The 26,920-nt window shown below is 51.3% G+C and overlaps 3 protein-coding genes across 6 annotated transcripts; 2 read left to right on the top strand and 1 right to left on the bottom strand.

The window, feature by feature from the left end:
• Positions 1 to 2,858: 2,858 nt before the first annotated feature.
• On the top strand, positions 2,859 to 7,367 carry Tyrobp (transmembrane immune signaling adaptor TYROBP). Its single transcript, XM_006982033.4, has 5 exons — positions 2,859 to 3,014; positions 3,453 to 3,479; positions 3,609 to 3,743; positions 4,422 to 4,465; positions 7,139 to 7,367. The coding sequence occupies exons 1-5, from the start codon at positions 2,954 to 2,956 to the stop codon at positions 7,202 to 7,204; spliced, it is 333 nt and encodes a 110-aa protein (XP_006982095.1). The 5' UTR covers positions 2,859 to 2,953; the 3' UTR covers positions 7,205 to 7,367.
• Positions 7,368 to 7,471: 104 nt separating this feature from the next.
• On the bottom strand, positions 7,472 to 12,414 carry Hcst (hematopoietic cell signal transducer). 4 transcript variants are annotated; one of them, XM_076552724.1, is made up of 5 exons: positions 11,678 to 12,414; positions 8,627 to 8,721; positions 8,268 to 8,381; positions 7,823 to 7,954; positions 7,472 to 7,600 (listed from the first exon to the last, which is right to left on the bottom strand). In XM_076552724.1, the coding sequence occupies exons 1-5, from the start codon at positions 11,743 to 11,745 to the stop codon at positions 7,563 to 7,565; spliced, it is 447 nt and encodes a 148-aa protein (XP_076408839.1). In that variant the 5' UTR covers positions 11,746 to 12,414; the 3' UTR covers positions 7,472 to 7,562. The 4 variants fall into 4 exon arrangements, with proteins under 4 accessions (XP_076408839.1, XP_076408954.1, XP_015856106.2 ...); XM_076552839.1 differs by having other exon boundaries at positions 7,472 to 7,603; positions 11,678 to 11,888; XM_016000620.3 differs by having other exon boundaries at positions 8,268 to 8,291; positions 11,678 to 11,880.
• Positions 11,291 to 22,179, top strand: Nfkbid (NFKB inhibitor delta). Its single transcript, XM_042268638.2, has 12 exons — positions 11,291 to 11,492; positions 12,355 to 12,455; positions 12,616 to 12,676; positions 13,798 to 14,009; positions 15,548 to 15,735; positions 15,825 to 15,930; positions 16,033 to 16,179; positions 16,295 to 16,346; positions 16,444 to 16,592; positions 19,012 to 19,128; positions 19,367 to 19,531; positions 20,322 to 22,179. The coding sequence occupies exons 4-12, from the start codon at positions 14,004 to 14,006 to the stop codon at positions 20,373 to 20,375; spliced, it is 984 nt and encodes a 327-aa protein (XP_042124572.1). The 5' UTR covers positions 11,291 to 11,492; positions 12,355 to 12,455; positions 12,616 to 12,676; positions 13,798 to 14,003; the 3' UTR covers positions 20,376 to 22,179.
• The last annotated feature ends 4,741 nt before the right edge of the window (positions 22,180 to 26,920 follow it).

The raw sequence follows: 26,920 nt of genomic DNA, 5'->3' as shown, positions 1-26,920 counted from the left end.
AGGGAGGAAGGAAGGAGGGAGGAGGGAGCGAGGGAGGGAAGAGGGAGAGAGGGAAGAGGGAGGGAGGGAGGAAGGAAGGAGGGAGGAGGAAGGGAGGGAGGGGGAGGGAGGAGGAAGGGAGGGAGGCAAGGAGGGAGGGAGGGAAGGAGGGAGGAAGGAAGGAAAAAAAGGAAGGAAGGAAGGCGGGAGGGAGGGAGGAAAGGAAAAGAAAAAGAAAGGCAAGTTACAGAAATGACTCAGTGGTTAAGTCTTGTTTTGTTCTCTATTCACACATGGCAGCTCGCAACTGCCTGTAACTCCAGTTCCGGGGGATCTCACGCACTCTTCTGAGGGCACCAGACATGCCATGTGGTGTACATGTGTACATTTAAGCACTCACACATATGCATAAAAATAAAATAAATCTGAAAGAAAAGAAGGAAGCTGGATGGATGGATGGATGGATGGATGGACGGTTAGGTGGGTGGATGGATGAATGGATGGATGGATGGATGGATGGATGGATGGATGGATGGACGGGTGGGTGGACGGGTGGGTGGATGGACGGGTGGGTGGACAGGTGGGTGGACGGGTGGGTGGATGGATGGATGGATGGATGGATGGATGGATGGATGGATGGATGGGTGGATGGATGGATGGATGGATGGATGGATGGATGGATGGGTGGGTGGACGGGTGGGTGGATGGATGGATGGATGGATGGATGGATGGATGGATGGATGGACGGGTGGGTGGATGGATGGATGGATGGATGGATGGATGGATGGATGGATGGATGTGATGATCTGTCTTTTGGTCAGTGAATAACCTGTCCTTGGATCTGCGAAGGAGGCTCAGTTGATAAAGTGCTGGAGGACCTGAGTTTGATCCCTGGGACCCACATAAAAGACTGGGTATCGTGGCTTACACTGTGTTTGTAACCCCATAACCAGGGAGACAGAGATGGGAGAATTCCTGGGGGTCCAACGTGGCCTACTTGGTATTTTTCAGACCAGTAAAAAAAGAAGGGTAGACAATCCTGAGGAATGACACCTGAGTTTGTCCTCTGGCCACACCCCCCGAAGCACCCGCACGCGCACACTCCACACACATCCACACCCCCCGACACACACACACACACACACTCACACACACACACACACACACCCCCGACACACACACACACACACACACACACACACACACGCTCAGCCTGATCTTAGCTCACATCCCACAAATGTCCACCAGCATCTCTCCCTTGAGACTCCTGGAACTTCCCATATCTTAGCAACAGAAGGGGACACCAGAACCCCACCAAGCCCAGCATCATGCTTGCTCTGTTTTGGGTGGTGCCCCAGTATCTCGGCTGTTCCATTGCATGTGTTCTGGGGACAGGTCAGGCATGGCCGAGTGGGAGGAGGGGTCAGGAGGCCCCTGCTGGGAAGCTGAGAATGGGAGAAAGATTTAGGAAGGGCAGACCATAGCTCACCCCTGGACATGCTAACCCCACCCATGAGCGTAATTAACCTGCTGTGAGTATTCACAATGTGTCAGGCACAGTTCTAACGATCCTCACAAAGCCCCCAGGAGAAGCTGGCCTTGCATCCTTCTCTGATTCAAGTCCCCCCATTCTGCTCACAGCCAGAGGGAGTCTTGACCCCCAGCAGGTCCAGGTCTGCCTTGCCCATAGCCCGACTCAGGTCTCTAACTGTCCGTCATTCACCTAGCTCACACCCCCATTGAGAGGCCTCTGGGCACAGTGGGCCACTTCCTCCCATTCCAGCTCTAGACCTTAGGAAGACACTTTTGGATTCTTCAGGGCCCAGACTTAGCCTGGCCTGGGCAGTAGTGGCCATGATTATCAGAGACCCTCCACCCAGCTCTAGAGTCCCTCCCTCCCACAGTGGTGTCAGCATCTGCCCCATGACCACCATCCAGCTTCCCCTTTCTCCTGCACCCTGGGTGCCCACAGAGTGTGACATGAGTTTGGGGGAGGGGGTGTCCTGCATCTGGCTCATGCCCAAGGGCTCCAACCTCAGGTTCCTCCTTCACCAGTTCCAGCTTAGGCTCCCGCCAGGGACTAAAATAGCCCCTGCCTCTTCCCCCCACGAGCTCCCTCCTCACTGGCTCCCAGCGGCTTCCTCACCCAGCAGCACAGCCCGCCAGGCCCAGTGGTCACCACATGGCCACCAGCTGCCCCACCTCAAACCCCGGCTCTGTCTCTGTGGTGTGCACATCTGTGACAGGAATCCTCACCCTCTGTGCTTTGCTGGTGTTCTCTCTCTGCCTTTCATCTTTTCCCCTCTGTCAGTGAAATGGCCATGTTTAGGTGCTGGGTCCCGGATCTGTCTTTGCTGTGTGGTTGTGGGCTACTGTCTTTACCTCTGTGAAACGGGGGAAAGGCATCTACCTCAGATGAATATTAGGGAGACGAGGTGACAGCATTTGGGAGTTCTGTCATGAGTGTTCCTGCCCAGGACTCTCTTAATGATAGCCTGTGACCGTGACAAGGGTCTTGATGCTTACAAGACAGGTCAGTGTCGGACCTGCTCTAGGAACGTCAGCTGGTAAATGGCCCAGCAAAAAAGTACGGTTTTACTCTCAATCTTGTGGATGAAAACAGTCGAGGCCCAGAGAGGCTAAGTGACTTCTTCAAGGTTGCCCAGCCAGAAGAGGTTGAACTGCTTTCAATTCTTGTCAGCCCCTGCCCTCCCGTTGCACCTGCCCTCTGTCTGGAGATGGAGATCAAGGCCTGCTGTGAGTTTGCCTAGTCCTTGGCGCCCAGCCCGTGAGGACTGTGTATGGCACAGTCCCTTGGCCACATTCATGTCATGTCTGTCTGTCCCTCCTCCCTGCTGCTGTCCCCTCCTCCCGCTGCCACCACCCACCTCAGACTTCCTCCTTCACTTGGTTGGACGTCACACCACATCCCACCAGCCGCTGGACTGTGGTGTCCAGTGCACGTCTGACCACCATGGGGGCCCTGGAGCCCTCCTGGCACCTTCTGTTGCTTCCTGCCCTTCTGACTGTGGGAGGTGAGTCGGGGGCTTCTGCCGCTGTCCTGTGTCTTCAGCTCAGGGCCAGGGCTGGGCAGAGAGCAGGAAGGGACAGGACAGCCGAAGGGGAGGGCTGGGCGGAAGAAGGTTCCTCTAGGGCCTCTGGGTCTCTGCCTGAGCTGGAGGCCCCACGATCTGGGACCTGGTAGAAGCATTGGCAGGGAAGATCTAAACCAGACACACTGACACAGACCCTGCACACTGGACAGTCGCCCCTGTACCGGCCCCGGGGGGCCGCGAGACCTACCTTCTCCCGAGTTCTCCAGCCTCTACATCCCTGTCTGGCTGGGCCTCAGTTTACATCTTCTTTTGGATATAGAATCTCATATGGCCCAGGCTAGCTTCAAACCTCAGTCTTCTGATTCTCCTGCCTCTGCCTCTGCCTCTCTCAGTTTACCTAATTTTTTTCCTCCTTAGGATTAAGTCCCGTCCAGGCCCAGAGTGGTAAGCCATGACACCCCCAATCTTTCACCCTTCCCTCAAAGACTCCTCCTGTCACCTCTCTCTGCTAACACCCAGTCCCTGGCTGTCAACCTATGTCGCCCTCCTCATCCTCCTGTGACAATTTCCCAGACTGCAACTGCTCTCCGGTGAGCCCGGGGGTGCTGGCTGGGATCGTGCTGGGTGACTTGGTGCTGACGTTGCTCATCGCCCTGGCTGTCTACTCTCTGGGCCGCGTGATCCCTCGAGGCCGAGGGGCAGCAGAGGGTGAGTGAGGCACTCAGGAGCTGGCCTGTTGGAAGAGGGGACTGGGGGGACCTTTCAAGGTCACAGATACCTGAGGGCTGGGGATAGAAGGGCTGGTTTGTTATTGTCTCTTCCCTTAATGCTGAGGCCCCAGACAGGGACTCCATTTGCACTCAAGCTCTCCCTATCAACTGAGTTACTCCTTCAGGCCAGAAGGCTGGCAGCTTGTTCCTCTCTTACTTTATATATATATTTTAATTGTTTAATTTGAATAGTTTAGTGTCTTCCAAGGCCAGAAAGTGGTGCCAGATGCCCTGGACCTAGAGTTATAACGTTGGTGCTGGGAATTGAACTTGGGTCCTTTGCAAGAGCAGTACCCACTCTAAAATGCTGAACCATCTCTCAAGTTGCTCAGAAGGACTGGTTTTAAAACACTCAAACAGGAGCAGTGGTGGCACACGCCTTTAATCCCAGCACTTGGGAGGCAGAGACAGGCAGATCTCTGTGAGTTCGAGGCCAGCCTGGTCTACAGAGCAAGATCCAGGACAGCCAGGGCTACACAGAGAAACCCTGTTTCAGAAAACCAACCAACCAACCAAACCAAACAAAACAAAATTAAAAACCCAACAACAACAATATAGTCCCAATTCACAGCTTAGTCCATCTTTACCCCCTGTGTCACTCTCTGTCCCTTTCCAGGGACCCGGAAACAGCGCATTGCAGAGACGGAGTCACCTTATCAGGTAAGAACACCAAATCTTTCTCTACCTTCACTCCTAGTCCCAACCCCCCCAACACACATACACACGCACACACACAAAACCCTTTCCAGCACCTTAAGGTCCCTTCCCCAGCCACACCCCCAATCTTGAAAACAAAGGAGGCATCTGTCTGACATGTTCAATGATTAATCATGACCTTTATGCTCCTCCTCAGATGTGTGGGAGCAAAGAGAGGGGCTCTGTCTTTGTTAGCCTTGCTTTGATCTGGGGGAAGCCTGGCCCTCGGTCAGACTGGGAGAAGTCCTTGGTGAGGCAGGGAATAGAATTTAGCGTGGGGTCTCTAAAGAGAGGAGCTCCACCGGTGTTACGGTGTTGCAGAAGCAGATGTGAGCATTGGACATTCCTTTGAACAGCTGACCAAAGCTAGGCTGCTCAGAAAACCCCACACACAACGTACAAAGTGATCCCAGAAGTTGGGAGGCAAGATGATGGGAAGTTTGAAGCCAACCTGGGCTATTTAGTGAGTTTGAGATTAGCCTGGGCTACAGAAAGAGACCCTGTCTCAAAAAAAGGGGTGAGCGTAGGGTGTCATATAGCATGGTGTGGTACAGCGCGTGGCTGCCGTTTGCAAAGCCCTTTATTTAATACCCAGGACCAACATAAACATTAATAATCATTAGCAGCTGTCTCAGGATTTCAGAAGCTAGGCAGGAGGACTGTGAGTTCAAGGCCAGTCTAGCATATATAGATAGAATCTCAAACATACCACACAGAACCGGGCATGGTGGCACAGGCCTGCATTGTCTGCACTGAGGAAGCAGAGGCAGGGGGATCCCTGTGGGTTTGAGGCCAGCCTGGTTTACCTAGAGAGTTCCAGACCAGTGAGGACTACAGGATGAAACCCTGTCTTGTCTTTTGAAAAGGAAAATAAATTAAAAGTGGAATGGGATGGAAATGCGGCTCAGACTACACTCATCTAGCATGCACAAGGCCCAGGATTCAACCAAATAAATAAATAAATAAATAAATAAATAAATAAATAAATAAATAAATAACAGAATTAATTCAAATGAAAGTAAGTCAAAGTTATGTATGTAAGCTAGAGACAGTGCAGTCATTAAATTCATTCCTAAAAACCATAATGTAGTCAGTCATGTGTGCTCCCTCTCTGTCAAGACTCTATTATGTGTGTGTATGTGTGTGTGTGTAGTGTGTCTGTTTGTGTATGTGTGTGTGTGTTTGTATGTGGTGTGTGTTTGTGTGTTTGTGTGGTGTGTGTGTGTGTTTGTATGTGGTGTGTGTTTGTGTGTTTGTGTGTGGTGTGTGTAGTATGTGTGTTTGTGTATGTGTGTGTGTTTGTGGTGTGTGTATATGTGTGTGGTGTGTGTATGTGGTATGTGTGTGTTTGTATGTGGTGTGTGTTTGTAAGTGTGGTGTGTGTTTGTGTGTGGTGTGTGTGTTTGTGTGTGGTATATGTGGTGTGTGTGTTTGTGTATGTGTTTGTGTGGTGTGTGTGTGCGCGCACACACACGTGCACTTGTGCAGGCAGGCCATAGGAGGACTTCAGGCCTTATTTTTTAAATTGCATTTATTTTATTATTTATTTTCGGGTGGATGTGGGTGGGGGTGGGTGCTTATGCTTTGGCAGCCATGTGGAGGCCAACATGTGGGAGTCCGTTCTCTCCTTCCACCTCGTGGGTCTCAGACCTCTAACACGTTGTCAAGCTTCGCAGCAAGTGCTTACCCCCAGCCATCTCCCCGTCTCAGGGCTCCTCCCTAACCTCGGGGCTAGGAGTGAGGGGTTAGGAAACTCTGGAGAAGCACACACCCAGACTGGTCTCTGGCACAGGCTTTCAGAGTCTGGCCCTGGAGCCACAGACCAGTGAGTGCCTTCTCCTCCCTTCTCTGGAAGTCGCCTTACCCCTGCAGGCAGCTCTACCCACAGGCCTCCCTGCTGGAGAAAAGTTTTCTTTGCAAAGAGTAAGATTCTTCAGTTTGATGCCCAGCAGTGGTGGCGCACGCCTTTAATCCCAGCACTTGGGAGGCAGAGCCAGGCGGATCTCTGTGAGTTTGAGGCCAGCCTGGTCTACAGAGAGTTTCAGGACAGCCAGGGCTACACAGAGAAATCATGTGTCGGAAAAACAAACAAACAAAACAAAAAAACAAACCTCAAGTTTGACCACTCGAGGCTCAGAAGACTGAGGAGGCTGTCCAGTGCCTCAGAGCCAGGAAATTTTAGGGCCAATGTCAGCCTGGTTTATTTGTTTATTTATTTAGTGGCTTGGTTGAGACCTACATGGGTCAGCACAAGCATCCTAACTGGAGAGACTGAAATGAAGCATTTGGGGGTGATATTATGAAGAGAATAAAACCAGCTAATGTGGTAATGGTGGGGTTGAGAACAAAACTAAAGACGGGGAAGCCGAGAAATATCCAAGCTTTTGAAAGGGTGAGAAGGAGGCTGACAATCTAGGGAGCTGGCTGCCCGGGCAGAGGGAATTGCAAGTGTAAAGGCCTTGAGGCTGGGACTTAATGTCATGCCGAGAAGTGGGGAACTGCGGGCATTTGAATAAAATCTGGATCTCTGTCATGATTTTAAGTTTGAAGAAGCTGCCAGGGACCTTGAAGGTCATTAGGAGGCTAGATTTCTTTGGCTTGCTGGGGCCCCTCCAATGATGGCCTCTGTCTTTTTAGGAGCTTCAGGGCCAGAGGCCAGACGTCTACAGCGACCTCAACACACAGAGGCAGTATTACAGATGAGCCCACACTATGCCGACCAGCAACCTGATGCCTGGATCCAGCCATTCCTGATGCCTACTCAACATGCCCTCCCTGGGATACAGATCCACAGAGTGCTCCCCCCGAGATGTCTGATCTCTCCCCACTTCTGTCCACAAATAAATGACGGAGCAAAAACCGTGAATCAATTATGCTACTTATGAGGGTAACAGTGGGGCCCCAAGAATGCTCTAAATCGGGAAACAGCTACCTGGTTAGACGGCAGACTTCGGGAAGAACAAGACGAGAGGCATTTGAATTGCTTTATTCCAGTCCGGTAGGAGTGTGTTCCCAGGCACCCCCTCGTGATCCAGGACGGGAGAGCCAGAAGTTGCAGAGGTCAGCTTCGGCCAGGCATGTTGATGTAGACTCGACTATCTTCTGGTGGATGGGGTAGAGAGAGCATGAAGCATGACCACCCACATCACCTTCCTGGGAGACCCCCTGCCTCGGGGGCTTCCTCAGGGGTTCCCCAGATACCTCCCCCAGGGTTTCCCAAGCACCTCCTCCAGGGCTTCCCCGGGGACCGCCTTTGTGGGACCCCCTTCTTCCCGAGGGACTGCTACCCACTCTCCAGGCCCCGCCCCAGTGTTTGCTCACCTTGGGCAGGCCCGCTGTGTGGGCGCATGCATACAAACACCACCCCCACGATTATGAGTGACAAGACCGCATCTGCAGCCACCAGGCCTGCCAGGAGCGGCAGGGACAGAGGCCCACATCCTGAGCAGGAACCTGGGGGTTAGAGGCCAGACAAGCAGGCAGCTGAGACCGGTCTCTTTGCCCACAGGGCACCCCTCTCCCCTCCCCCAGGTGCCAGAGAGTGGGTAGATTTGGGGGGGTTAGGGAGTAAAATGAGAAGGGGGAGATAAGAGAGGCTGGGGAGTCACAGAACCCCGAGGACTGTGCCCTGGGCACACCAGGAATCTGTTAAGGAGAGTCTCGGTACCCATCACTCCAATTGGGTGGTGACCAGAAAGGGCTGGGATTAAGGAAATGTCAGGAGCCCTCAGGGGACTGGAGGCAGCTGTTGAAGTTCATCCCTCACCTGCTGGCGTCTGATCTGCAGCCACTGTGGAAAGACAGAAAGTGGATAGGGGTCGGGGAGTAGTCCCCAACACGGGCTCAGGGCGGGTGGGATGCTTGAGATCTAAGCTCCACACTGGAGAGGTAAATGAGAAATGGAGCTTCCTGGAACAGAGAGTGACCAGAAAAGGGAAACAGAAGTGACCTAGCAGTGAGGAGAGCTCACAGCTCCACAATCCCACCCCCCACCCCCAAGGACCCAGACCTTGAGACGCAGTGGCTCTCAAGAAAGAAAAGGGCACAGGGAGAAGGCTTGTCCTCCGCACCCCGATATCAGATGGCAGCCTTTCTGTCCCCTCAAACCCTAAGTGCCCGCTTCACCTGGGAGCAGAAGCAGGAACAAGAGGTGGCCCGGAGGGGTCATGGCGGGCCGAGGCCTGAAGGGATCTGGCCAAAGACTGTGGTCCTGAGAGGTCCTGAGAAGAGTAGAGAGGGAGGAAGCCAGAACGGATGTCACTCTGCTGGTGACTGTGCTACATACTTCCTGTGTGGGGGTACATGTGTGTCCTTAAGACTTATTCTGGGGAACAAATTTGGGGGAGTCAGCGCCCAGAGAAGCTTCTATCATAATCCGGGTGGGAGTAGCAGGTGGACCATGGTGTGGGTACCAGGGAGACTCTGGAAATATTTTGGAAGTAAAGCCAACAACATTTGGGGCTGGAGAGGGTGTGTGTTATAAAGGGGACCAGGGGTGACTGTAGCTTCTGGCCTGAGGGAGATTAGAAAGATGGAGAATTGGGTTGACAAGAGAGTTTGTTCGGAAGAGCTGGCTAAGGAGGGAGAGAGGGCTGCCTACGTTTGGGCACACTGAGTTGGAGATCCTGACAGCTCTCTGGAGATGTGAATGTCCACAGTTGGGTTTCAGGGACGCCTGGTCCTGACATGTAAATCTGAGAGGGCTGATAGCTAAAGGATGGCATTTAAAACCAACCGTAAGACTGGATGAACTCACTAACGAAGTGCACACACACACACACACACACACACACACACACACACACACACACACACTCTGCCGGCAGAGAAAGGGAACCAGCAGCCAGCTAGGGAAGCTGAGGGCAGAAGCAGGGGAGGGAGAGACCCAACACCAGGCAGAGTTCTGAAAGCAGGAGAGAAATGTGGTCGCTGCAGATAGGTGCCAAGGAAGGTCACCAAGTGGGAACTGAGAATGTCAGTCCCTCCTGAGGGCTGGGAAACCCAGTTTCCCAGTGCTCTCTGTCCCAAGCACCCAGCAAAGTGTCTCTCCTCCATGCTAACAGAGTTTTTCAAGTGATAGTAAGTGAGCTGGGCATGACAGCCCAAGCCTGTAATTCTAGCCTTAGGGAGCCCAAGGGAGGAAGGTGGCTGAGTTCAGGGCCATCCCTGACGTTTAGCATCCCAGGCTGGTCACAGCTATGTAGGAAGACCCTGCCTGCCTCGCAAACAAAGTGAGGGGTAGGGCTATGGCTCAGCAGGTGAAGGCACTTGGCCTGGGCTAGAGCCCCGGGTCCACACGAAAGGCAGCGTTTCCGCAGCAGGCTGAAGAGCACGCATTCTCTGACCTCCGGGGAGCTCACACCCAGCATTTCTTAAAAGCAAATATTAGAACCGGACATAGTGGCTCACACCTTTAAGTCTTAGCACTTGGGAGACAGAAGCAGGCGGATCTCTGTGAGTTCAAGGCTAGCCTGGTCTACGTAGTGAGTTCCATGACAGCTAGAGCTACATAATGAGACCCTGTCTCAAAACAAAACAAAAAAGCAAATATTGGTAGTTGGATGTGGTAGCCCACACCTGTAATCTGACATTCCGGAGAGAGAGCAAGAGCGGCAGGCAGAGTTCAAGATTATCCTCAGTTACCGAGAGATCTAGGCCAGCCTGCGCTACAGGAACCCATGTCTGTCTGTTTCTCTGCCTCTCTATCTCCGTCTCTCTCTCTCTCTCTCTCATACACACATACAGAAATCAAAACTGAAACCAAAGGGGGGGGGGATTATAAATGAAAGTTGACTCTAAAGAAGGGAAAGGCCACGTGGAAAGAGGGAGGATTTAAGTCACCCTTGCCTAAGGACTTCTCCAGGAGGCCACGGGGTCCAGACTCTCCCCCAGCACCCAACAGCACTGCTCTGCCCATGCACAGCCAGGTCAAGGCCTCCAGCATCCCCTGGGCCAGAGACTCAGAATTCCAGGACCCAGTGTCCTTCTTCCTGGAGGCAGGACCCCTAGCACCCTCCTTCCATGGATCAAGGTGATCAGACCCTTCAAGGTCAGCCCCTCCCACTCAGAGACAAACCGGGGACTCCCAGGACTGTGGGCGGGGTCCTCTTTGAATGGGCGTGGTCAAAACCCCAATTTAAAAACTCGCGGGGACCCTGGCTTTAGATCGGGGACCCGGCGGCGGCTCCGCGGGGGAAGCAGCGAGGCTGGCGCAGCGCCGAGGTCGCGGGCCTGGGGGCCCGCAATCTGCACCCAAGAATCCGAGAGGTAAGGATGGGGTAAAGCGAGGCACGCGACTTTCTGAGCGCTTGAGGGTTGGCTGGAGCATTAAGCTGGGCCCGGAGAGTAGGGGTGTCCTCCACGTTTAAGGGAGCTGGCTGAAGAGAAGCGGATGGGGTTCTGGACTCCTGAGTCTTCAGAGTGATGGAGATTAAGAGGGAGATCTGGAATCTTGGGGTAGGGGGGTAGGGTGCAAGGGTTGGGAGGCCTGATCCTGGGATCCTGTAAGAGGACGAAGGGACCCCGACTCTTTCCCCCAAGGAGGGGGTTGCACTGTGGCTATGGTTGCAGATTTGGGTCCCAAAGGTCCGGCGTTAGACCTCTCCGGCCGGGACCTGCCCCGCCCTGGGATTTCCCAGAGCACCACCGGTGCAGGGACCCCGGGCGGGACAGGAATTCCCCGTGCGCGGGGATTCCACGGGCGCAGCGCTTCGCTGCGCGCCCCGCCTCCGAGCGGGACACCTGCAGCGCGAGTCTGGAGCGGAACTGGGAGATGGAAGATTCCCTTGCGTGAGCGCGGTGACGTCAGCGCGTGGCGTCCCGCCTCGAGGTTTCCGAGTCAGTCCCCGGCTTGCTTAACCCTTTGTGCGCCTGAGTCTAAGCCCGGAAACCTGAGCTGGGGCATTTTTCTCTTCTTGGGTCTTGGGAACCGGACTTCCAGGTCCTAGAGAAGGAGACTGAGGATCCGGACTCTTGGGTTCTGCTTGAGAGGGTGCGGCATCTATGCGACGCATGGGCGGGATGGTGGGTCCCTGCAACTCCCAAGTCTGCAGAGGTGGGAGCAGGAGCTTTGCGACTCCAGATCTCTGGATTCCCCAGGAGCTAGTGGCTACTGATTTTGTAGACCCTGGCAGAGAGGATGGGACAAGAGTGGTGGTCCCCAGAGTAGCAGCTCACCTTTTTTCAGTGCTGAGGACGGTAGGCACCCCTCTACCATCCACTGAGCCCCGCCCTGAGCCCCACATGTCAGATTCTAGAATAGAGAAATAATTTGTTGTTCTGAGGCAGGGTCCGGGGTAGTCCAGGCTGTCCTCTAACTTAGTATGTAGATGAGACTGGACTTGAGCACGTGATCCTCCTGTCCCCACCTCGCGAGTGCTGAGATTGCTGGAGTGTGCCTCCACTCCTAGTGTAAAACAGACATTAGGAACCTGTGTGTGCTTTTTCAGGAAGTAGAGATTAGCAGACCCCCAACCCTCCCCTCCAAGCCTCAGGAGCCTAGGTTGGGATTTTTTTACGGATGTGGCGATGCTTCAGAGGAGTGGGGTGTAGAGGAAACAGATGCTTCAGAGGAGTGCTAGCCTCCCCACTTCCTCAGTTTCCACTACGCTGGTGGAAAGTTGGGGCAGAGGAAAAGCGTGGAGTGAAAGGAAGGAAATGGCGGAGGCGGGCCCTGCACTCAGCATCTTCTATTGGCTTTGTAGTTCTCCGGCGGCATCAATGTGCCAGATTTTCCGCGCGGGAGAGAAAGGAGGGCGCCCACGTCCACTCCTCGCTGCCCACTGCTGCCGCTGAGGGTACATTTGGGTGACTTAAACATTCCTGATGACTTCCTTCTGCCTTCCCCCACACAGTGAGTCGGACTGAGCGCAGCCACTGCCCAACACAGACCGTGAAGAAGCTCCTGGAAGAACAGAGGCGCCGTCAGCAGCAGCCTGAGGCTGGTGGGGTTCCGGTGAGTCTCGGGAAGTCCGGGATAGGACCGCACACGCAGCCACGTGCGCTCCGGGGCATGGGAGTTGTAGCCCCAACTCTGGTGGTCTACAGGTGGGGAACAGACCCGAATCTTCCAGATACATAAATTCACTCGTGTTTTCATTTTCTTTACACTGTAGGGCCACTTCTCCCCTCCCCTGGCTCAGCCACTGACCCCATCTGTGAACGAGGCAGAAGCAGGTAAGAACAGAAAGTTGGTTCCCAGCCCCAACTTCTCTTAGACGCTTAGATACCCCAGCTCTTAGAACTTTGGGGACCGAGGAGTTCAGCCTTCATTGTTGTTGAGACACAGGAGAAATTTTGATGGACAGCCTTCCATAGCTGCACATGCCTGTTCCCAGCACTTCAGAAACTGAGCGGGGGAGGAGTGCCATTGAGTGTGAGTTCTAGGCCACCTAGAGCTATCTAAGACACTTTGTCCCCAAAAAGAAAACAGAACAGAAACCCCTGGGATTTCACATTGGTTTTCTGTAGCCCAGTAGTTTGCATATAGTCCTTAAAGGACCCAGAGTTCTGTGATTCCAGGAGTCCACGTCCCAGCTGCTTCAGACCAACTTGTTGATTTCCAGGATTGGAGGACCCAGCTCCTTCCTCAGGGTCTCCAGTCCCAGCCCTCCAGGTTCCCTAACCTTGGGACACTCCAGGTTCACTATCCCTAACCTTGGGACACTCCAGGTTCACTATCCCTAACCTTGGGACACTCCAGGTTCACTATCCCTGGCTGTGTCTCCCAGTCTGTGACCTTGGGACACTCTGGGTTCACTATTCCTGGCTGTGTCTCCCAGTCTGTGACCTTGGGACACTCTGGGTTCACTATCCCTGGCTGTGACTCTGACCTCGGGACACTCCAGGTTCACTATCCCTGGCTGTGACTCTGATCTCGGGACACTCCAGGTTCACTATCCCTGGCTGTGACTCTGACCTTGGGACACTCCAGGTTCACTATCCCTGGCTGTGACTCTGACCTTGGGACACTCCAGGTTCACTATCCCTGGCTGTGACTCCCAGTCTGTGACCTTGGGACAGTCCAGGTTCACTATCCCTGGCTGTGACTCCCAGTCTGTGACCTTGGGACACTCCAGGTTCACTATCCCTGGCTGTGACTCCCAGTCTGTGACCTTGGGACACTCTGGGTTCACTATCCCTGGCTGTGACTCCCAGGACCTTGGGACACTCCAGGTTCACTATCCCTGGCTGTGTCTCCCAGTCTGTGACCTTGGGACACTCCAGGATCACTATCCCAGGCTGTGTCTCCCAGTCTGTAATAACAGGCTGGTCCCTGCCCATCCTCTTCCTTTCAGGCCACACTCACTTCCCCACCTTCCAAGAGACCGTGGATTCAGGACCTGGCAACCTGGCTCCCCCTTCAGGCTTTGCAGACTGGGACCCCAGCACCCATGCTACTTATACAGACAGCTCTTGCCCATACTCTGCTGCTGAAGGCTTCCTGACTCCTGATTTCTACCCACCGTCAGACCCAGGGCGCCCAGGCCCATTTCCCCTGGGGATGGAGGTAAATTATACACGGGGACATATGCTAAGGGCCCCCAAAAAATTCCCAGTTGTGCTGAGCCTAGTGATCTAAGCCTGTCATTCCGACTGCTGGGGGCAGAAGCAGGATTGTAAGACCTGCCTGGGCGACAGAATGAGTTCACAGTTGCCCTGAGCGCATTAGTAAGACCTCATCTTTAAATAAGAAGTAAAAAACAGAGAGTGTTGGGAAGTATTGCTCCGTGGTCAGGCTCTTCCCTAGCATGCAAGAGGCCGTGGGTTCTCCTTGAGAATCTCAGTTACATCCCTGCAATAGTCTACGATGTCAGGGGCTGGTTTAAGATCCCATCCCCCGCCAGGTGTACTGGCTTACACCTGTGGTCTCAGCACCTGGGAGGCAGAGGCAAGAGGATTGCCATTTTGAGCCAACTAGTTGTGAGTTAGAAGCCAGTAGATGGGCAACACCAAACAAACTCTGGTATTTTTGGAGGGGTTTTGTTTCATAATGTTTTGTCTGTTTTTTCTTTTTTCCCTTACCGATCTTTTCCTTAAATATTATGGTTTCTGATTTTGTTTGTATGGATTTTCTGTGTGTGCAAATCCGTGTGTCTGTCTATATTTCTTGTACTTCTTTATTCCTGTTTGGTTTTGTCCTATTCTAGTTTGTTTTTATTTTATCTTGTTAGTATTACTATTTTTTAGATGCCTGTTTGTATTCTAATGAGAGAGAGAGAAAGTGTGTGGATTTGGGGGAGTGGGAAGGTAGGGAGGCTCTGGGGGGAACTTGGGGAAGGGAAACTGTAATCAGAATCTATTGTGTGAAAAAATTCTATTTTCAATTAAAAAAAAAAAAAAACCAAAACCCACACTGTGCCTGAAGCATGGCTCTGGTAGCTTCTGATGTATCAGATTAGATGGGACTGAAGAAGACAGAAACAGGACTCAAGTGTACTAACTGATTTCTTGAATGAAAATAATACTTAAGCTGGAGAGATGGCTCAGAGGTTAAGAGCACTGGCTGGTCTTCCAGAGGTCTTAAGTTCAATTCCCAGCAACCACATGGTGACTCACAACCGTCTGTAATGAGATCTGGTGCCCTCTTCTGGCCTGCAAGGATCCTTACAGGCAGAACACTGTATACATAATAAATAAATAAATAAATAAATCTTTTTAAAAAGAAAAAAAGAAGAAGAAGAAGAAGAAGAAGAAGAAGAAGAAGAAGAAGAAGAAGAAGAAGAAGAAGAAGAAGAAGCCGCCAGTCTAGGCTATATAGCAGAGCAGAAACAAAAACAAGCTAGGTATAATAGTATATGCTCATAATCCCAGCACTCAGACTGCTGGGACAGAATTGCTTCAAGTTCAAGGCTAGCCCGGGCTTCACAGTGATATCCTCTCTCAAAAGACAAAAGCAAGCAGAAAACAAAAAACTCTTCTTCCTTGTGGCAAAACTGAAGTCCCGGGGTTCAAAGTCAGCTCCTGGTCTCACCCATTTGACCAGGGGCTGTGTGCTGTGTGTGATGAGAATTCTCAGCTGACCGACTCTTCCCACCCCCTCCCCAGGACTCTCTGGATACCCGGCTGTACACAGAACCCTCCCTGTCACAGGTAGGATCCTGGAGAGTCTCCAGCCTCCCCCCAGGATCGCCACAGTTGCCTCCATCCACTGGGCCCTCCCTGGAGACAGCCCGAGCTCACATACTGGCTTTGGGGCCGCAACAGCTGCTGGCCCAGGATGAGGAGGGAGACACGTGAGTAGAGGGGGACAGGGTGATCTACAGACCCTGGCTTCTCTGGGTGGGCGCTCCTCTCATGCTGCCCCCACCCCACCCATCCTCAGGCTCTTGCACCTGTTTGCGGCTCGGGGATTGCGCTGGGCAGCATATGCTGCAGCAGAGGTATTACAGATGTACCGACAGCTGGACATTCGTGAGCATAAAGGCAAGGTGAGGGCCGGGAGTCCAGACTTCTGCACCTGGGGAAGAGGGCACCTGGCTTTCAGAAGGGAGGACTCTGGGAGTCCAGGCTGATTCTATTGTGACTTTCAGACTCCTCTCCTGGTGGCGGCTGCTGCCAACCAGCCACTGATTGTGGAAGACCTACTGAGCCTGGGAGCAGAGGCCAATGCTACTGACCATCAAGGCCGTTCTGTTTTACATGTGGCTGCCACATACGGGCTCCCAGGAGTCCTTTCGGTATGGCCAGCAGGCAGACCCAGGGTGTCTGGGGTGGGCTAGTTATCCAGAGCCTGGTTTCCAGGACCGGGTTTAGGGAGACCCTTCCACAGCTCTCTTCCTCTTCCCCTTCTAGGCTGTGTTTAAATCAGGCATTCACGTGGACCTGGAAGCCAGAGACTTCGAAGGTGAGCTGATCATGGCCAGGGCTGGTGTGGCAGGCAGGCAGGCAGGCTGGTCAGGGTGGATGTCCAGGTGCAGGTTCCTCACTGTTCCATTCCACAGGCCTTACCCCCCTCCACACAGCCATCCTGGCCCTCAATGCTGCTACGCCCCCACCTAGCGCCTGTCCGAGGATGCTGAGTTCTCAGGCCCGAGACAGACTGACTTGTGTGCAGATGTTGCTGCAAATGGGAGCCAGTCACACCAGCCAGGTGAGCTTGGGTGGCAGGGGACAGGCAGGCCCATAGGAAAGTGTGAGCAAAGGGCCACCTGGATGCCCCGGGGCCTAACAAATGCTGGCACTGCCTCGTCTACCCGTGTAACCCTGAGAATGTTCCTCCACTTCTCTGAGGCCTGCTCATCCATGTGGATATTATTGATCTTAGCTTCATCAAGCATGGAGTGACTTAGATCAGCCTTTGTCCACCCCCACCCCTGCCCACCCCTCTAGGCATGTACTCTTATTTTCTATATTTTACTGATGAGAAAGCTGAGTCCCGAGGGTTCAGAAGTCCCATAGCTTTTGTGGGAATTAGACCCAAGGGGTCAAGAATCTGACCCTAGAACTTGGCTCCTAATTAGATTTTCTTTTTTTTTTTTTCCCTTTCTTTTTTCTTTCTTTCTTTTTTTCTTTTTTTTTTTTTTTTTGGTTTTTCAAGACAGGGTTTCTCTGTGTAGCTTTGCGCCTTTCCTGGAACTCACTCTGTAGCCCAGGCTGGCCTCGAACTTACAGAGATCCACCTGGCTCTGCCTCCTGAGTGCTGGGATTAAAGGTGTGTGCCACCACCGCCTGGCTCCTAATTACATATTTAACCCTTTTGTCCTGTGATAGTGATGCCTTCATAGGCAGGCTGAGAGAATTCCATATCATTTCATTTTAAACATTAGTTTTTTAGTTCAAGAGTTTTGAGCATAGGATGGAAGAAGATGTACTGTACTACTACCCAGCCTATTGCCCCTTTGGCCTGTATTTAATAAATTGTTCTTCCAAAAACAAATTTGAACATGGGTTAATTGCAAAGACTGTCATAATGTGCCCTCATGCCAGTATTGTGTCGGTGATCAGCAACCACAGCGACCCCCATCATCCCATCCTCTCGCCTGCTTTTCTTTCAGTTTTTAGTTTTTGCTGGTGCTGAGGATTTAACCCAAGTTCTAGTGCAGGCTAGACGAGTTCTTCACAAACCTATATTATTATTTATTTTGTCATTACTTATTGGCACAGTCTCTTTATGTAGCCCAGACTGACCTCAAACTCAGCATCTCCTGCCTCAACCTCCCCCAAGTGCAGAGCTGATAAACTGCATCACCAGGGCCAGTCCTGTGCTGTCTTTGAGCAAATACAAGCCTGTAATTATTTCTATAACTATTTGTCCTTTCTTCCTTCCTTTCTTTCTTTTTTTTTTTTTTTCTTTTGGTTGCTGAGAGTGGAACCCAGAGCTTCCTCATGCTTATTACAGTGGTAGAGCTCCACCTACAATCCCCCAGTGAGGGGCTGGGGTGTGGCTCAGTGGTAGAGCCCCTGCCTAGAATCCCCCAGTGAGGGTCTGGGATGTGCCTCAATGGAAGAGCCCCTGCCTAGAATGCTCCAGTAGAGGGCATAAAAGCTGAAGACCCTAAGGCTCCTTGAAAGCATGTAGTAAAGTTTCATTTTAGAAAACTTTTTCCCCTATAAAACAATAGTTCTCAACCTATGGGTCATGACCCCTTTGCAGATCATATATCAGATATTCTGCATGTCAGATATTTATATTACAATTCATAACAGTAGCAAATGACAGTTATGAAGTAATAGTGAAATAATTGTATGGTTGGGGGTCACTACAACATAAGGAACGGTATTAAAGGGTCACAGCATTAGGAGGGTTGTAGATGAATTGCTAAACGGTCTTATTAATAAAAAACCTGGAGCCAAATATTGGGGTGAATGCTGAAAGATCAGAGGAATAGAACAAGCCACAGCCAACTTCACCTTGACAGCTTCTCAGTTGATCCTGTTTCCACGACTCCTCAGACTGGAAGCTTCTGAGCCCTCACCTGGAAGGGTCTTAGCTGAACTGCTTAAAAGCCTCTAGTCCCTGGTCCTCTGATCTCTGCCTCTGGAATGCTAGGATTAAAGGCGTGTGTGCACCACTGTCTGGCCTCTGTGTCTAATCTAGTGGCTGTTCTGTTCTCTGACCCCCGATAAGTTTATTAGGGTGCACAATGTATCACCCACAGAAGGTTGAGAACCACTGCTCCAAACTATGAAGGCCAGTGTCCTACATGGACATGTCTGCTGATTAATGCCCTCCAGCTCCAGTACTTAGGATACAGTACAGTGCGTATGAGACAGGGTGCATTTTAGTGTGTGCATAGGACACCAGGTGACCAGGACAACTCCTAGCCCAGAAAGCTCCTTTGAGGGACTGGGAAAAGCATCTTCTTTTTTCGGGGACACTTGAACTGGAAAATTGTCATATTGAATGTGTAGTCCTATGACACAAATGTTACAAATGGTCTCCCCTAGTCATGTCTTCCTACATAGTACACAACACATACATCTGCGCAAGGCACTCCTGGTGGCTGCCAGGTGTCTTGGGGGAGGGGGCTGTGGATGGAAGTCTGGCCTGACCTCTGCTGTTCTTCTAGGAGATCAAGAGCAACAAGACCATTCTGCACTTGGCTGTCCAGGCTGCCAACCCTACCCTGGTTCAGCTGCTCCTGGGGCTGCCGAGGGGGGACCTGCGGGCCTTTGTCAATATGAAGGTAGGACACAGGCAGAGATTTGCGGGTGGTTTGAGATACGGTTGCAAGGGGCAGGTGAGCATTGGGGTCCTGTGAACTGTGGATGTGCAGGGGACAATATGTGGGGTGTGAAAGGATTGTGTATTCTGTAGTCGGGTGGTGGAGTGTGGCTGTGAAGGGTGACATGTGAGCTGTGGATGTGGCAGGATCCACAAGTGTGGCTTAGAGGACCCAGGCACTTGGATCTTTGTGGTTACAGGCCCATGGGAACACAGCCCTCCACATGGCCGCTGCCCTGCCCCCTGGGCCGCCCCAGGAGGCCATTGTGAGGCATCTGCTGGCAGCTGGAGCGGACCCAACGCTGCGCAACCTGGAGAATGAGCAGCCTGTTCATTTGCTGCGACCTGGGCCGGGCCCTGAGGGGGTAAGCACTGGTCTGACTTGAGCTAATGGGGGGGGGTCCCCCAACTGCACCAACACTGATTTAGAGGATGGCATCTAGTCTCAGAAGGTGTCCTCAGTCCCTGTCCACTCTTCACTTCGAAGAGTGACCTATGCTGAGTACTACCCTCTGATAATCCCAACTCTTGAAAGACTAAGGCCGGAAGAGTGAGAATTTGAGCTAGCCTGGCCTACGTAGTTAGACCCTGTCTTAAAAAGGAAACAAACAAACAAACAAAAAAAAAAAACCCCAAGCGGTGACCTTTGACCTTAATGTCTGACCCTTTCTTCAATATGACAACTCCCTCTGACTCCCTGTCTTTGTCCTGTGGCCTTTAGTCCCCTAGTGAGACCTCTGAATTACTGTTCCCAACCCTGGATCCTAGCCTTAGATGTAATTTCTGACCCTGACCCCAAGATGGGAACCCTGCCTAGCAAAACCTTCCTGGTTTCTGGGTGTCCACCAGAGTCTGAACACAGGTTCACCCCGAACCTCACATGGGTTTCAGTACATAGCCCAGGATGACCCCTGACTCCCAGTTCCCCTGCCTCAGCCACCCAAAGTAGTGGGGTGACAGGCATGGGCCACCACACATGACCTCAACCCCTGTCTTGACTTTAGACCTGTGGCCTTCCAACCCGAGTGACCCCACTCGGTTTCTCCCTTGTCGGTAGCCCCGCCCAAGGCACCCCTCAGCCTCCCATGTGTAACCCCAGCCTTTGAAGGTCCTCCTGCGCCCCCACATACCTCACGCTACCTCATCTGTCCCTAGCTCCGGCAGCTGTTGAAGAGGAGCCGAACGGCGCCCCCAGGCTTGTCCTCTTAGGACTGAAACCCAGAACCTGGACTGATTTTCCAGTCCCCACCGTCCCGTGGGACAGTCAGCGTATGCTCATGTCGCAGATTCGTGATAATATGTGTGGAATATCCTGCCATTAGGGTCTTACATTAAAACCCCAAAGTGGCACTGGGGGAGGTGAGCAGTCCCCAATATTTGGGGTCATGTGATACCTCCTCCCTCTACAAGGGGCTGTCTAGATGATTTCTGTGAAATCGAGCCCACTTGACTGTTTCTGTGAAACACCCCAGAAATCTTTACCTTTCTCCTACTTGGATCAGCCGTGATCACCTCCCTAGACTCAGTCTTACACCCCCAGAAACTCCAACGGAGCCTCCATGGGGTTTGAGGCATCCCAGTACCCTCACATCAGCGCTCCTCCCCAGGATGTCAGAAAGGCCCTCCGAGATTATTGTGCCTGAGTTCTGGCTGCACTGTCACTTAGAACTCAGTGTCCCAGACCCCAGCATCCCTGCGGAATTGTTCCCCTTGATCTGTGTGTCACTGGAGCTCCCAATTAAACTCCGTTTGGCCTCGGGCTGTGTAATGTCATTCCAAGTGGAGGGCATTGGTGCAGGAAGGTGGTGGTGGTGACGCATTGAAGGGCCGCGTTTGGGTGATAGAAAGGCTAGGGAGTCAGGATCAAGACGCCATCAGATCTGATGCAGACAGTAGGTTCTGGTTTTTAGATGGCCTTACCCTTCCTGCTGCTGACATTTGCAGGCATCTGGTGCCCAATCTCCTGTGTAAAATATTGAGAAGACAAGCTGGGTGTGGTGGTGCACACCTTTACCCAGCACACGGGAGTCAGAGGCAGGCAGGTCTCTGAGTTCAAGGCCACCCTGGTCTACCTAGCAGGTTCTAGGACAGCCAAAAATACACAATGAGACTGTCTAAAAACACTATGTTCCATCTCTAGCCCTAGCCAAAAGCCAACCAAACAAAAATTTTGGGGTGATGTCACACTCATGTAATTTCATCATTCATGTTTGAGTCAAGTCTGGGCTATAGAGGGAAAAAAACTTATCTCAATTTTTTTAATTTTAAAATTAAAAGGAAAGGAGAGAAAGAGGGAGGAAAGAAAGGGAGGGAGGGAGGGAGGAAGGAAGAAGAATCTTTGATTCCCAGGTTGTAGGTTTCTCCGCTGACACAATGAGCCAAATTAAAAGTAAAGGGCCAGGTTTAATCCGAGCAAAGCACTAAGGAAGGAAGGAAATCAGTTCTGGGGTATCATGTCCACTTCCTGCTCTAACCTAACAATCCTAACTAACGACGACCAGGAGGTGATGTTGAAAGACCTCCGCTCCATTATGAGGACATGGGGCTTTGGGCCAATGAAATGCTCCCCCCCCCAATAACTTAGCCTAAGAAACGCCATTCTGAAGGAATCAGAAAAACAGGAGTTCACAGCCATAGCCAGCCACCCGGCCTTGACAGAGATAGCTATGGCCAGCCATCCAGCCTTGAGAGAGATAACTGTGGTCGGCGGCCTTGGGAGAAAGACAGTTGAGTCGAATCAGGATATTTTATGGCTGGCCCCCTGGCCTTGAGGAATAAGCAGCTGGCCTGGGCAAGGCCAAATCAGCCACACACATACGACCCCAAGTTCACCCTGGCCTTCTTTGAAACAACCAATAGGGACCCTGTAACTATGCTTCTTGCTTCTGTAACCGCGCCTCTGCCCCTGGGATCCCATAAAAAGTCCCCCTTGCCCTAGGAAAGGGCGCAAGTCCTCCAAGAGACTTCGCCCCAGGTACCTGGTCTAAATAAACCCTCTTGCTTTTGCATCTGATCTGTGGTTTCGGTGTGTTCCTTGGGTTTGGGGTCTCTCCCGGAGGAAGATCTCAGCTGGGGGTCTTTCAATGTGTACAGTGCCCCAGGTCCCACAGCTCCCTGTTACGTTTAAACTCTGAAGTGCAGTTTGCTCAGACTCCCTGAATCCCTCAGCAGAATGACGCTCTGGCTCCTGGTAACACAGCCTCTCTTTCCTGGCCTCCCCTAGCTGAGGCTATTCCAGCCTCCTTACTGGTGTTCTCACCCTGTTAAATGCCTTCAGGCATTCTCAGCATCTGCTTCCAGAGAAGGTACCTGTCAAACCAAGACAGGACCTCCACCAAGCCTGTTCTCAGATCTGCCCTGGAGTCGTTGGTCTGTCTACTCCACTGAGCTACAGAGTCCCCACTCCAGAGAGCCCCTCAGCCCACCAGAGGCCTCTTGCCTGTGGACTCTCGTAGACCACAAACCAAGTCATATACAAGGATCCCTTCTGTCACCTTGACTGGATTAGGAAACTTTTAGGAAAGGAAGGACAGCTCTGGATGTGTCTGAGAGGGTGTCTCCAGAGATGAGGTGGTCAGAGCTCTGAGAGAGTGCGTGGATACACCCTTTGATAGATTCCTAATGCAGTGGCATTACTGGGAAATGGCCAAAGGTCAGGCGGAATCTAGTTGGACAAATTATGTCATTGGAATCATGTTCCTGCCCTGGCCTCTTCCTATTACCTCTTTTCCAGCTCCCTGTTAGGCATGAAGAAGCTTTTCTGCCATACGTTCCCAGTGCCTTGACAACTCTGACTCACAGTGGGTCTGTGGACCAGATTCTCTGAAACTGTGAGCCAAATACATCCCTTAAGATGTTTCTCACAGGTCACAGAAGAAAAAAAAGTAACTACTACATTACATTAGTGCATTTTAAGGCCAGTGCAACCCAGGATGGGGCATCAAACACTTACCTCACAATTGCCTGTGGCTTTGCAATCTGGACTGGGCTCAACTGGAAGCATCTTGCTTTGGTCACTCAAATGGCCAAAGCAAGCTGGAAGCTTATGCTGGAACCCAATACTGAATCAGTCACAGATGTGATAACTCAGATGAATACTGGCAACTGTTGGATGAACCAATCTCTTCATGTAGTCCAGGAGAAGCCATGGAGGGGTGCTGCTTACTGGCTTGCTCTCATGGCTTGATTAGCCTGTTTTCTTATAGAACCCAGGACCAGCAGCCCAGGGATGGTACCACCCACAATGGACTGGGCCCTCCCCCATCAGTCACTAACCAAGAAAATTCTCTACAGGCTTGCTTACAACCTGATCTTATGGAGGTGTTTTCTCAGTTGGGGTTCCCTCCTCTCAGATGACAAAACTAGCCAGCACAGTGAGTCCGGGCTCCAAGAGACAGCATCTTGAGAGGAAATATCCCTGCTTGCATCAGGCTTACCTTGATCTGCTTGCATCAGACCAAAGTCACATGACTAAATCAGGCATGATGGTACACTCCTATCATCCCAGCTCTTGGGAGGCTGAGGCAGGAGGATCAGGAGTTCAAGGGGATAGGGAAAAAAACTGGGGGGCAGAGTTACCAGGGCCAAATGTTGTCTCCCATGTCAGCGGCCTCATGCCAGTGTGTGTGTGTTCCTGGATGTGGTAGTGTTGTGGCTGGCCCATGAAGAATCCACATATGAATGTGGTGTATTTCATATAAGAACTTACCTACAATTGGGAGTTCCTTATACAGTCTATTGTGAGTTATAGTTTAGTGACCCTGTTTAAAAAATAATCCAGTTAAAGAAGAAGGCTGTTTTAAGGGCACAAGGTATCAAGAGAGCAATGGCAAATACTTTACTGATGGTATTTGTGCTAGTCTGAATGTAATTGGCCCCCATATTCCCTTAGGGAGTGGCTTTGTTAGGAGGCGTGGCATTGTTAGGAGGTGTGGCCTTGTTAGGAGGCGTGGCTTTGTTAGGAGGTGTGGCCTGTTGCAGGAAGTGTGTCACTGTGGGGGCGGTCTTTGAGGTTTCCTATGCTCAGGATACTGCCCAGTGTCTCAGTCAACTTCCTGTTGCCTGCAAGATGTAGGACTCTCAGCTACCATCTACTTGAAGTCTACCATGCTCCTGCCATGATGATAGTGGACAGACTTCTGAAATTGTAAATGAGCCACCACAATTAATATTTTCCTTATAAGAGTTGCTGTGGTCATGGTGTCTCTTCACAGCAATAGAAATCCAAACTAAGGCAGTATTGTTTTAGAATTTAAATTTTTTTTTATTATTATTATTATTATTATTATTATTATTATTATTTGGTTTTTGGAGACAGGATTTCTCTGTGTAGCTTTGCTCCTTTCCTGGAACTCACTCACTCTGTAGCCCAGGCTGGCCTCGAACTCACAGAGATCCACCTGGCTCTGCCTCCCAAGTGCTGGGATTAAAGGTGTGCACCACCACTGCCCGGCAGAATTTAAATTTTTTAACTGTATGTGTGTGAAAGAGTATGGGTGCCCATGGAGGCCAAAAGAAAGTATCAGATTCCCTGGAGCTGGAGTTGCACATGGCTGTGAATTAACACACATGGATATTGAGAACCAAACTGAGTCTTCTGGAAGAATGAGAAGTTCTTTTAACAGCTGAGCCAGCTCTCCAGCCCCTAACAACAGCTTTCTAAAATTAATAAACAGAGGCCTGGCATGGCAGCACATGATTTTTATTCCAGCACTCAAGGGACAGGAGCAGGCAGATCTCTGTGAATTCGAGGCCAGCCTGGTCTACAGAGCGAGATCCAGGACAGGCACCAAAACTACACAGAGAAACCTTGTCTCGAAAAACCAAAAAAATAAATAAATAAATAAAAAATAAAATTCATAAGCAGGGCTGGTGGGATGGCCCAGCCAGTAAAGGGGCTTTGCTGCCACCAAGCCTGATGACTTCAATATCCACACCCAGGACCCACATCAGGGAAGGAGACAACTGACTCCTCCAACTTCCCCATATAACTGTGGTGTATGCCAACGTGCACACATTCGAGTGTGCCTGTGTGTGTGCGCACACACAATACACACATGCACACACACACACACACACACACACACACACACACACACACACAAATAACCAGACATTGCCATTAGAATGTAAAATTAACTAATTAGATACAGGGTCTCATTATGTAGCCTGGGCTTGCTCTGTAGACCAGGCTGACTTTGAGCTCACAGAGATCCACCGGCCTCTGCCTCCTGAGTGCTGGGATCAAAGGCGTGTACCTCAACACCCGGCTTAGAATGTAAACTCTATTAATCATGTGTGGTTGTGAGGTGTTTTTTTTCCTCCCGGCATTGGTGGGGAGTGTGTGCCTGCCTCCTCTGGGTTTAATAAAGATGTGACTATTGTAGGACAATGATGCTAACCAAGTTCTCTGATGCACCATGGTGTGGTATGCAGCACACATTATCACAGGGATTCCCTTTTTACACTTGCTTGTGTCTGTTTAATATACAAGACCTGTATTGACATGGATATTTTATGAAGAGCCTCTGCTAACTCATAAGGCCTTTGGGAGAGTTAGAAATAGATACTCCCTCCCCAAGCCATCTGTCAGAAGAGCAGGACTCACTACGGCAGCAGCAGTGGTTGGTGTATGGCTGCCACCTGCTGGGCAGTTGGGTTAGAAAAGGAAATTTATCCTGTCCAGGAAGAGAAAGGCCTGGAATTCGGCCATGCACTTTTTAAAATTTATTTATTTACTTGCTAACTTACTTACTTACTTTTTAAATTGGGGCCTAGCACAGGGTGGGCACCATGAAAACATGGTTTGGGTTTTTGTGTTTTGAGAAAGGGTCTCAAGTGCAGGCTATTGTCAAACTCACTATGTAGTGGAGAATGATGTTGAATTTAAAGAAAATTTTTATTGGGATTAAAGAGCTGGCTTGGGGATTAAGAGCACCAACTGCTCTTGCCAAGGACCTGGGTTCAGTTCCCCGCACCCACACTGTGGCTCCTAACCATCTATAACTCCAGTTCCAGGGGACCCGTGTCCTTTTCTGGGTTCTGCTGGCATCACCACAAATGTGTTTTCCACACAAACATGCAGACGAAAGACTCACACAAATACATAGAAATAAATATCTTTAAAAATATTTCTTATTTACTCACCCAGGCTTTCATGTACTCTCAATTGGTCTGGAAGGTGCTACATAGCTGAAGCTGTCTTCTCTCTCTCTCTCTCTCTCTCTCTCTCTCTCTCTCTCTCTCTCTCTCTCTCTCTCTCTCTCTCTGTGTGTGTTTGATACACACCCTCTCTGTGTAGCCCAGGCTGTCCTGGAACTCACTATGTAGACCAGGCTGTCCTTGAATTCGCAGAGATCCACCTGCCTCTGCCTCCCGAGTGCTGGTGTGTGCCACCTTGAACTTCATCTACTGTTACATTTATTTATGTGTGTATTTACTTATTTGTGTATATGCCTGTAGGGGGAGTAGGGGTGTTAGAAGCCAGCTCGTGAGAACTGATTCTCTCCTACCATGCAGTTCTGGGGGATCAGGTCATTAGACTTAGCAGCAAGCACCTTACCCCACTGAGCTCTGTCACGCACCGACCTTGAACTTCTGATCCTCTACCTCCTAAGTGCTGGGATTGCAGGCAGGTGACACCATGTCCACTTTATACAGCAATGGGGTTGGGCTCGGGGCTTCGATGCGTGCTTGGTAAGCACTGAGGCCTGAGCTACAGCCCCCAGTCTCTGCTTAATGTTTTAAAAGTCACT

The sequence above is a fragment of the Peromyscus maniculatus genome, chromosome 1, assembly GCF_049852395.1.
Source record: "Peromyscus maniculatus bairdii isolate BWxNUB_F1_BW_parent chromosome 1, HU_Pman_BW_mat_3.1, whole genome shotgun sequence".
NCBI classification, from domain to species: domain Eukaryota; kingdom Metazoa; phylum Chordata; class Mammalia; order Rodentia; family Cricetidae; genus Peromyscus; species Peromyscus maniculatus.
Note: the sequence above shows the minus strand (reverse complement) of the source record. Positions and strands in the feature narration are given on the sequence as shown.

What these genes read in the sequence shown, in the direction of transcription:
- Nfkbid (XM_042268638.2), top strand. An exon ending in GGCTCCCAGGAGTCCTTTCG is followed by an intron (nt 16,180 to 16,294) that starts GTATGGCCAGCA and finishes TTCCCCTTCTAG; the next exon opens with GCTGTGTTTAAATCAGGCAT. An exon ending in CTGGGCCGGGCCCTGAGGGG is followed by an intron (nt 19,532 to 20,321) that starts GTAAGCACTGGT and finishes ATCTGTCCCTAG; the next exon opens with CTCCGGCAGCTGTTGAAGAG.
- Hcst (XM_076552839.1), bottom strand. Translation starts at nt 11,745, where the DNA reads ATGTGGGGCTCAGGGCGGGGCTCAGTGGATGGTAGAGGGGTGCCTACC. An exon ending in GTCCTCAGCACTGAAAAAAG is followed by an intron (nt 8,722 to 11,677) that starts GTGAGCTGCTAC and finishes TACTCTTCTCAG; the next exon opens with GACCTCTCAGGACCACAGTC. An exon ending in ACACAGCGGGCCTGCCCAAG is followed by an intron (nt 7,604 to 7,822) that starts GTGAGCAAACAC and finishes CCCATCCACCAG; the next exon opens with AAGATAGTCGAGTCTACATC.
- Tyrobp (XM_006982033.4), top strand. Translation starts at nt 2,954, where the DNA reads ATGGGGGCCCTGGAGCCCTCCTGGCACCTTCTGTTGCTTCCTGCCCTT. An exon ending in AGGCCGAGGGGCAGCAGAGG is followed by an intron (nt 3,744 to 4,421) that starts GTGAGTGAGGCA and finishes GTCCCTTTCCAG; the next exon opens with GGACCCGGAAACAGCGCATT. An exon ending in AGACGGAGTCACCTTATCAG is followed by an intron (nt 4,466 to 7,138) that starts GTAAGAACACCA and finishes CTGTCTTTTTAG; the next exon opens with GAGCTTCAGGGCCAGAGGCC.